The sequence below is a fragment of the Orycteropus afer genome, unplaced genomic scaffold, assembly GCF_000298275.1.
Source record: "Orycteropus afer afer isolate SDZICR_OR568_19922 unplaced genomic scaffold, OryAfe1.0 scaffold00043, whole genome shotgun sequence".
Classification (NCBI taxonomy): Eukaryota; Metazoa; Chordata; class Mammalia; order Tubulidentata; family Orycteropodidae; genus Orycteropus; species Orycteropus afer.
Window position 1 is genome coordinate 16,224,253 of NW_006921630.1, and position 11,168 is coordinate 16,235,420.

Consider the following 11,168-nt stretch of genomic DNA (forward strand, 5'->3'; position numbering starts at 1 on the left):
AGATAGATTGGCACGGTGGCTGTGATAATGCACTCAAGTATAGCAGGGATTGTGGGGCTGGCGTGGGATCGGGCAGTGTTTCGTTCTGCTGTGCATGGGGTCGCTATGAGTCGAAAACGACTCGATGGCACTTAACAACAACGGCAACACAGCCTTACTGCTCTGAACATACCCAATCTCGTCAGAGTAAACAAATATTTAAAAAGGACAGTCTCAAGTCTGTAGTTGGTCTTGCAGTTTTAAAGGAACAACAAGAGTGGCCCGTAGCATTTTACAGGAAGTGTTTTTTTTTTTTTTTTTTTTTTAAGGAAGAGTTTATAAGTTTCTTATTTCATTATTTATGTACCTTGCATTTGCAATAAATTTAAATAAGCAAAGAAATGTTTTTCTAACTTTATTTTTTAAAAAAAGCAGACATAAGGAGTGTGACATATATTAGTCTGTTAATATTTTTATATTAACGTGGCAATTCATAACTTCTTTAGAGACCAGAAAAATGAGCTCTTGTGGTGTAGTGGTTAAGGCATTTGGCTGCTAACCAGAAGGTCAGTGGTTCAAACCCACCAGCTGCTCCATGGAAGAAAGATGAGACAGTCCACTTCCATAGAGATTTATAGCCTTGGAAACCTTGGGGGGGTCACTATGAGTTGGAACTGATTTGATGGCAGCAAGTGTGCTTTTTTTTTTTGTTGCAGAGACCAGATGCCTACATTTTACCACATCTTGACTTTAAGCCTTCCAGTTTTAATATTATATCACCTTAGCCCTCTATCCTAACAGAATTTGCTTTTGTGGTTTAGGGAAAAAAAAAAAAATTAAAGTTGTTTGAACAATTTAAAAGTCAATATTTAACATAAGTCCCATTTTAAAGCAAATATAAGACCTTTTCTCTATGTTGTTGTTGGTAGTGGTGATTCTGACTCTTGGTAACCCATGTATACAGAGTTGAATTGCTCCATAGGGTTTTAATGCTGTAATCTTTCAGAAGCAGGTTAGCAGTCCTGTCTTCCCTGGTGCCTCTAGGTGGGTTCAAACTGCCAGTGTCTCAACTAGAAGTATAGGTTGTGGCTACTAATGCGATAGATGATCTATCTCCCTACCTACTTGTGCCAGAAATCCTGGCTTAAGCTCAAAGTATGCTTCTCAAATTGTTTAATTAGATATTTTATTTCTTAGTTTTTTTTTCTCAAATATATAAAATCTTCTTTGAAAAATATCATGAATACAAAGGCATTCCTTATTTATCATCTTAATAAAAGTGTATGCTCCATTATTTTTAAAATAATTTATAGATGAGGTTCAACATAACATAAAAGTAACCATTTTTAAGTCAACAGTTGACATTTAATATATATAATTTTCCTGATTTCCTTTCATTTTATTTTTGTTTTCCTTTGTTCTTTAAGCATATTTAAGACAATGTTTAAATATCTTTATCTAGTAAGTACAAAGTCTGTGCTTCCTCAGGCATGGTTTCACTTATTTTTTCTTTGAATAGCTTTCCTTTCCTGTTGTTTGTATGACTTGTTGTTTTATATTTTTGTTAGAAACAGGGCACTTAAACATATATTGTGACAACTCTGGAAAACAGCTTCTTTACCTTTCCCAGGGTTTCATAATATTGGTCTTTGAAAGCTGCAATTTTCTATTTCCTTAATTCCACCCCTTCCACACCACAAAGACTATAGTCCTTGTCATGTGTGGTCATTACAATCTCTGTTCACTTTAGCTTGTGTTCAGCCAGTGTTTTAACAGATTTCTGTGAACAGTAAAAACTACAAAAATAAAACGGAACAAACAACAAAACTTCTTCTGGTATTTTTGGATGGCTTTTTATAGTTGGATCTTTTTAAACACTTAGCCTGATCATTTACAACTTGGCCTTTGCCTTCACTTTCTGCTTACACTGAGCCAAGAGATCAACCAGAATTGAAACTTTAACGTCTTCTCAGGTTCTGAGTGTAGCTTCCTAAATTTATCAGTATAAAGAAGTCCTTTTGGATACCCGGATTTTCCAATGAAACCCTTTTCCAGCCTCCCTAACAAGAATATAAACAGTCTATTGTATGTCTCAATCATAATCTCTTGCTCAAAGTGGCTGTGGGTTTTTCATTTCCCTTACAATGTTTTTGAGCAATTTTGAGTTAGATTTAACTGATACAGAGGCCTTGCTTCAGTCCTTCATGTAGTCTCTAGACAGGTGACAAGTGAGATCAACAAAAAATAATTTGCAAATAAGATGTGTTCTACTAAAAAAAAAAAAAAAGATATGTTCTACTCCTCCTGGAGCCAAGGGCCAGGGTTCACACTGGGAATGCAGGTTGTAGTCTTCAAGACTGCTGCCAACCTGGAGAGGGAGGCAGAACAGGTGCAAGTAAAAATGCCACAAAGTTTTACTACCTTTTCAAGCTGCCTGTTTTTTGATTCAACATTCTTTTGGCTGCTGTAAACCTTTGCCTGATTTCCATAGTTGTGACAGAGATGATTTTGAAAGTGTCTGCTTGTTTTTGATGTTTTTGTGCAGGGACTGGAGTTTGGAACTGTTCACCACCATTTTGTTGACACCACTCCCTTTTTTTTTTTTTTTCTAAGTACCACTACTATAAAATAATTATAATAGTCCAAGACATGGTAACATTTAGTCAAGCACAAAAGCCAGTTTAGAATCTTTTAAGTTCATAGACAAAAAATAATGCATATTTGATAGCCATTAGTAATATATGTATATATTATACTTATATACATATGCCTAATCAAAGTTATGAGTTAGGTCTGACTCGATGGCACATAACAACAACAACAACAACAATCAAAGTTATGATTGTTAAGATATATTCTTTTTAAAATTATGGCATAATCATTATTATAAAATAGATTATATTTATAAATTTATTTTTAAATGAACTTATTACTATACTGTTTTAGAAATTGAATATTTAAAAAACACAAATAAGTGAAAATACTTTCAGTTCATCAATTGTAAATGTGATTATTAGCCAGTTCTCAGAAATGAGTTTTTCTTACAGGGAATCCAGTCCCAGAAATAACATGGCACAAAGATGGACAGCTCCTCCAGGAAGATGAGAGCCACCACATTATGTCTGGTGGCCGTTTTCTTCAAATCACCAATGCTCAAGTATTACACACTGGGAGATATACATGTTTGGCTTCTAACACAGCTGGTGACAAGAGCAAAAGTTTTAGTCTTAATGTATTCGGTAGGTATATCCTTTGCTTCAAAATCTTAAAGAATCACACATGACTATAGGCTAAGTTGGGAACTCTGGTAGCGTAGTGCCTAAGGCATTTAACTACTAACCTGAAGCATGGCTGTTCAAATCCACCAGCCGCTCCTCGGAAGGAAGATTGGGCAATCTACTTCCATAGAGATACTGCCTTGGAAACCCAAGGGGGGTCGCTATGAGTCTAATTGACTCTTAGTGAGTTTATAGGCTGAATTTTCTTCTTTTCTTTTTCTGTGTTTCTACCATTGCATTTTGTTACATAAGGAACACCAGCTTTGTGTACATTTGCTACTTTTGTTTCATTTTTAAATTATTTCACTCATAAAATCATTAATTACATATGGAATACTTACTATGCTTTAGACACTACATGTTGTGTCTAAAGAATAGTAAGTATTCCATATGTAATTATGGAATGTTATGTTATGCTAGTGACATAAGAGACATTCAATAAACAATAGTAAAAGGGTAAATAAGGGTTCATCAAGAGGAAGCAGGTAAACAAGGAATGGAGATCCATCTGAGATTTTCTATCTATTCTTATAGTGCTCTGCTATTATTGGTAGTTATGCCAAGTGATAAAATAACTAAGTATATTGGTACTTTCAGTTTCTGCCTAATCAAAGTTATGATTGCTAAAATATATTCTTGTTTGTTTGTTTTAATTTTTATTGTGATTTGGGTGAAAGTTTACAGAGCAAATTCATTTTCCATATAGCATTAAAGAATATTCTTAATTGCAGTTCATGTTTTAGAATTTAAAATGCACCACTAAATTGTAAATTATTTTATGACCAATGTGAAAGTACTTTCATTCTACTAAAATCAGCTAATCTATGTTTGACTTCTCATTATTTTTTGTAGTTATTGACTAGACTATATAGATGTACATGGATATTTCCATACATAGAAACCTCCCATAGAAAGCTTAGCTATTGGTTACCTTATAGTCTGAGAAGATATGCAAAAAATGTTAAATAATAATACTGGATAATGTGTAAGTAAGTGCCAAATGAATAGTATATACAGATAATAATTATATAAGGCTGTAAACTCCTCAAAGCAGAACCCCTATCTTTCTTGCATAGGATTTAATCCTAGCACCTAACACACAGTATTGAATAACAGAATATATGGATAGATACAGAGAGTTCATGAGCTAGTTTATTATGAACATTCCTATGATACATTATCAATGTTGTTGTTGTTGTTGTTGTTACTTGCCATCGAGTCGGACCTGACTCATACGACCCCTCCTTGGGTTTCCAAGGCAGTATCACTACAGAAGTAGATTGCCCCATCTTCCTTCCGAGGAGTGGCTGGTGGGTTTGAATCTCCAGCCTTCTGGTTAGTCAAGTGCCTTAAGCACTATGCTACCAGAGCTCCTACATTATGAAAGGCAAATGCCCAGCCCTGCTTTGCCACTCCTGAAACTCATTGCTTCTCTTAGAGCAGTGCGTCACTTCTCTCACCACTGACTTATCTTTTAATATTGACCCATCTCCAAATCCTGTCTTTTGTGCTCTCTGGAAAACTTATTTAAACCCCCTTCCAACTCCCTTCTGTAATTAATCTGTTTCTTCCTAAGGACATCAGTTCCCTGGAGACCGTCTCCACTTGAGACCACTCATTCTTTTTCCCCAGGAATCCTAAGTCATGCCATCTGACTACATCCTCCACCATTCCCCATGGTTATTTACCTATTAGCCACTGTTTCTCATTCACTGAAGACTTAGGAATCTGAATAAAAGTCTTCTTTTCTACAAGTTTCATAAAGTTAAGGATATTCAAGTGTGAGCTTTTACAGCTTCCCGTCTACCTAGCCATAAACTGAATGCCTTTACCTCATCCCCAGGGGATGAGTTCTTCTTATCCACAGTGATTGCTTGCAGTCATGCCTTTGATCATGTATCTTTCTACCTTTTCTTGGCAAGTCATCATTCCGTGTCTGCCCTACTTGTAGTCTCACTTTCTGCTCTCTCTCTCTCCATCACATTGTATTGTAACCACTCTCTGCCCCACTGAAAGATGACATCAGTTTATACCATTCTTGACACTGTTCTAGCAAGGACCACCCTATTTATAGATCCAATGACTATTTTTAAAGTCTTTATCTTAATGTTTTTAACACTACTAATCACTTCCTCCTTGACTATGCTCTTTTCCGGGTTATCACTGCACACCTTTGGTTGTTCCTTCTCTCACACCTTTATAGAGTTTTAGTCGATCTAGCTCTTAAGCATTACATCCCTTCCTATTCTGTTCTTATTTTACTGCTTATTTTACTTTATATATCCTCTTCAAGTAATAACTGTCATTTCCATAGGCTTAATTATCTTATTCAGACTGGTGACTTTTTAAATCCAATTTTCTCTATTTTTAAATCCAGATGTTTCTACCAAGGTCTAGAGTCTTACATACAATTGCTTGTTGGACATTTTGACCTGCAGTTCTCATGAGCGCTTAAAATTTAAGATACTCAGAAATGAACAAACCATCTTACCCTTTTAAATGAGAAAATTTTCTGATATTTTCTATTTCTGTTGCTTCAATGCAGTTTAACTAGGTTTCCAAGAGAAAAAAAAAAAAAAAAAGCCTGGATGTTATTCTTGACTTCTCTGTCTTTCTTCTTCTTCTTACTCTTCAAATACTATCAACAAGTCATGACAATTGACTTCTTACATATTTCTGTAATTCCTCCCTCTTTGCTTTCTTCAGTGTTCTACTTCATTCCTTCATAATCTCTTGTGAAACAAATATACTTGTCTGTAACTGATATCCTTATTTTCAGTTTGACTCTTCCATATCCATTCTTTATATATCCCATGTTAGCCTCTCTCTATTTTCCTCTCCACTATCCTAATACTCTCCTTCTTTCTAGTCTCCCTTCTTTCACCTGCTAACTACCACTAATCTTTTAAGGTTCACTTTGAATGTCTCTTGTAGCAGGCCTTCTCTGATGAAGTTCTCATACCCCATATCTAAGACAGAATTGAATGTCATATCTCCATACCTGCCAAGCCAAAATTGCCATGACTGACTTTACTCCATTGTGTTAGTGTTGCTTGTTTATATCCATGTAACCTCCATTACCCTGTGAACTATTTTTAGAGATCTCACTGCTTTTGGGTAGATTAAAAACAGAAATCATTTGTTTTCTGTATTTGTGAGAGAATAGAATTGTGCAATTAGGTACGATGGAAGTTTAGAAATTCACAAACAGAAATTTCTAAATATATTTCTTTGATTGTATTTAAATCTGTTTAGTATCTCCTACAATTGCTGGTGTCAATAATGATGGCAGCCCTGAAGATGTCACTGTTATTCTTAACAACCCCACATCTTTGGTCTGTGAAGCTTATTCATATCCTCCAGCTACTATCACCTGGTTTAAAGATGGAGCTCCTTTAGAGTCCAACCGAAATATTAGGATTCTTCCAGGTAACTATCTTACTTATCTTATTCTTAAGATTTATTTACTTCGTCTGTTATTATAGAAAAGCAAAATTGTTGGTTATTTTTAAAAATATGCCAGTGATGTAGGTTGTATGATGTTCTATTGATATAAATTTTTAATTATTTGTGTGCAACTTATAATCTAAACCCACTGCCATTGCATCAATTTCAACTCATAGTGACCCTTCAAGACAGAGTAGAACTGCCTTGTAGGATTTCCCAGGCTGTAAATCTTTACAGAAACAGATCACCACATCTTTCTCCCATGGAGTACAGAGGCTGATGAGTTTGACCCACCAACCTCTTGGTTTGCAGCTATGTACTTAACCACTGCACCAACAATGTAATTAATAGCTTAAATATATTAAAATGTAAGATGACAAAAGAATAAAAATTCATTTTTGTTGAATTGAACCTTAAAGAAGAGTTAGTATCTACGTAAAGAGAATTTATTTATTCCTCCTATGACCTGCACTATGGGGATAGAAAGAAGTAAAAGGTATGATCACTGACTTTAAGAAACACAGTCTTATGCAGAGGAGACATACGTGTGAAAAATTAATTAGCAACACAAATCTGTGAATATTCATGGAACGTGTATAATCCAAAGTAAGATAAATAGGAGTAGTAACACATTTTATAAGAATTCAAAAGATGAAATTGTCACCATGGACGCAAGTGATCAGGAAAAACTTTTTGCAGTCAGAACTTGAACCAGAATTCAAAGACATTTACAGAATTTAACTGATTGGTAAGTAAGTTTAGCAGAAATTTCAGATACAACAGGATACTAGTATGGGAAAAATAAAAAGTACAAATGGCCTAGCCATATACAAGGGGTAATAAGTAGACTCCTCACCTCTGGCTTGAGCAGAGACTATATGTGAAGGAAGGAAAGCTGGAGTCATGTTGTGAATGTCTGGCTTAAAGTACTCTGACTTTATATTTTAGCTATTCGGGAACTATGGAAGATTTTTGGTGAAGGAACAACCACAGTAAAAACTGTTTTAGCAGATTAATTTCTACTGATAAGCTTATGAATGAAAGGAGGGAGGGGATGAAGGCAGAGGGCCTGCTTATGAAGACAGTGAAATAAGGGTCTTGGCTAGAGTAGTGTAGCAATCATGAGAGGGACAGAATGGGTGTGAGAGTCATTATCACAAAAGAGCACTGAGGAGTAGTGACTGTCATCATGTGCTGTGCAGTTCCTGTCTGTATTGTAGTTTGTCCTATGTCAAATGTCTATCACAGAATTGGCTTGTATAAAAAGAAATATGCTAATAAGAACTAAAACTGTGGTTATTTGATTATATATTGCTGCTACTGTGATTCCAGAGATGCTTTGATGTTCCATGGTTTTTCAGGAGGCAGGACTTTGCAGATCCTAAATGCACAGGAGGACAATGCTGGAAGATATTCTTGTGTAGCTACTAATGAGGCTGGGGAAATGATAAAGCACTATGAAGTGAAGGTCTACAGTAAGTTCTGAAACAGCACCATGTTTTCATATCTTCACCAGTTGTTCTAACCTTTTCAGTCCTGTTTTTGATTATGGGTTCATAATGATTGGTACTTATCATTAAAGATTGTTGTTTATGCAGCTTGCTTCATTAAAAATAGAAGTTGAATTAAATATCATGACCATGACCTCAATTGCTTAAAGATGTGAGCAACCCACTCAATTTGCTCACTAACCTCTTGTTGAAGAACTTGCCATTAGCACTTCCTTAAGTTTCCCTGTTTTTCCTTCTGAATTACCCTCTGGGCTGAGTTATAGTTTCTTCATGTTTAAAGGCTCCAGACAACAGTCCCAAAGTGAGTTCACTGGTGACTTTGGGCTATTGCAATGTACATCAACTTATAAGCAAAAGATAAAAGTAATAATACCATTAATAGGTCCTAAGTTTTGAGATTTTTCTCCCTATAAAGGAAGAATATCATTCTGATTGTTTTTTGTTCTTTTACTCAGACCTTTGATGATCAATAGCATGCACTTTATGGGTTGTGCTAGGCTGTGTCTGTGGACCTGGAGAAGATATAAATGCTCTGTGAAGGGCTTTCGCCTCATTGGCAGTATTATTTTCCTTTGCATTTTATATATGAACACTGCTATCTTAGGTCCTTCCTGCTGCTTATTTAGGTCCTTCATGAAAAGGGAGCATAAGAAATTCCTCTATTATCTCCTTATTTTCTTATTATGTGATCCTGTGTGATTTCCATGGTATCCTACTTATTTAAAAGAACCAATATTTAAGTTTTTAATATTCTTTATTATGCAGTTCCACCTATAATCAATAAAGACGACCTCTTGGGGCTAGGTCTTTCTCCTAAAGAAGTGAAAATCAAAGTAAACAACACCTTGACTCTGGAATGTGAAGCTTATGCAATTCCTTCTGCCTCCCTCAGCTGGTACAAGGATGGACAGGCCAGTCATTTATTTATTTATTTATTTCATTTTCTGATAGTTTCTTAAAGATTAAAACATCAATTAAAAAAAAATCAGACAAGACACAGGTGACTCAGAGAATTAATGTGGTCTTTAGAATTAGCATAATCTCATGCAAATTGACTTTAGAACTGCAAGAAATCCTGAACCATGCTCAGCAATTTTAATGTTGTTCCATCACTGGAAAGTTTGTGGAATTGTTTTTGTGTGTATTAGCTGTTGCCTGTGATAATCTGGCCACTCTCCCACTGGAGAAATTAGGAGGAGGGTGTCTCTGTCCTGTGGTTTTATAAAATAAGTAAATTTTGTGGATAAGAAATGCAAAATCAGCACAAAGCCGAATTAGGTATAACATGAGTATTCATAAATTTATTCAGAACTTTCCCTAAACATTTTTAACTCTTTTATTTAAAAAAGTAACATTTTTTATATCCTAAAATGAAGGACGGGGGGAGAAGATGATTATGTGTCCATTACAAGTAACTGGGAGAAATAAGAAACTTTAAATAAAAGCAGATCTTTCACAGTTCTGTGGTCTGATTTTCAGACCACACATCCTTATTTCACATTTAACTAATTTTCTTCCATGCATGTTTTAAAGACATATGTGCTAGTGTTTTTAGACAAAAAAAAAAAAAATAGATTTTTTAACTGCTACTAAAACTGCTTAATACAGATGTGAAATAGCTAAACCAATGTTTGTCCTTTTTTACACATAATCAACCAACTGTTCAATTAAATTCCAGTTGTAGAATTTCAGGTCTTAGTCATGATTTAGGATGCAGAAAAGATATAGCTTTATTTTTGTCAGATCTCAGATGGATTTTGCAATACTGGCAGCTAGGAAAAAAAAAAAAAAGAGGCATCTCTTATAAAATAAGCAAGTTTCATCTGGAAGCCATTGCCAAAGGAAAAACATGGAACTCCCACCATGTTCTGTTTACTGTTTCTTTTTTGACTACAGGCACACTTCATAATATAATATCAATTCTATATGCGTTTACTTGGAAACATATTTCTTCCTCCTTTAAAATCATACTATTTTATTTTAAATTTTCTCTAAAGCTTTTACATTCCCTGTAGTTGCTATATGCAGATACAAACATATACACATAGATGGGATAAATATTGAAATTGCTCTAGGATTGAGGCAACTGTTTTTTTTTGTTGTTGTTGTTTATAAAAAATAGTTAAAATACAGTTTCAAATTCAGACTCTGAAATTGATCCAATAAGGATGCTTTAGTTAAACTGCTAAATTTTCTGAGTTTGGATTGGTCCTCTAGTACAAGGAAATAGTGTTTTTTGTTTATTTTTCATAAACTTTCTTCTTTTATTTCAGTCTGTGAATCAACAACATTACTTGAGCAAAGCACAGAAAAACCTCCAAAGATATTGGCAAAATTGGCATTAAAATGTTTGATCAAATCTTTGAGTTTTATTTATTCATACTCACAAGTGTTTCTTTTGACACAAAAAATTTAAATTATACTCTGGTGGTGTAGTACCTAAGGCATTTGACTGCTAACCAGAAGGCTGACAGTTCAAACCCACCAGCCACTCCTCGGAAGGAAGGTTGGGCAATCTACTTCTGTAGTGATACCACCTTGGAAACCCAAAAAGGGTTCAATATGAGTCGATCCAACTCTTTGGCAGTGCATTGCATTGTTTGTTGGGTTTATTTTTGTGTAATTGATATAATGGTCCAGTCAGTCCCAAAGTATTTATTGAGCATCTATTATTTGCCAGATACTGTTTTAAGTCCTACCCATATAGAATTTGCATTCTAGTTGGGAGAGACAAAAATTAAACAAATAAACCAATAAAACATGTCATATATCAAATTGGCTAAGTGTTATGGAGAAAACTCAATCAGAGAGAAGGATAGGTTGTTGTTGTTTGTTGTTATGTGCCGTCGAGTCAAACCCGACTCATAGCGACCCCTCCTTGGTTTCCAAGGCAGTATCACTATGGAAGTAGGATTGCCCAACCTTCCTTCCGAGGAGTGGCTGGTGGGTTTGA

The 11,168-nt window shown here is 35.1% G+C and overlaps 1 protein-coding gene across 1 annotated transcript in view; it reads left to right on the plus strand.

Annotated features, from left to right (window-relative positions):
• Window positions 1-11,168, plus strand: part of HMCN1 (hemicentin 1) — a 691,072-nt gene that overhangs the window by 499,459 nt on the left and 180,445 nt on the right. The window contains exons 48-51 of the mRNA XM_007937695.2: window positions 3,027-3,218; window positions 6,513-6,686; window positions 8,066-8,179; window positions 8,981-9,126. Coding sequence (XP_007935886.1) covers window positions 3,027-3,218; window positions 6,513-6,686; window positions 8,066-8,179; window positions 8,981-9,126 — 626 coding nt within the window. The remainder of the gene's footprint in view (window positions 1-3,026; window positions 3,219-6,512; window positions 6,687-8,065; window positions 8,180-8,980; window positions 9,127-11,168) is intronic.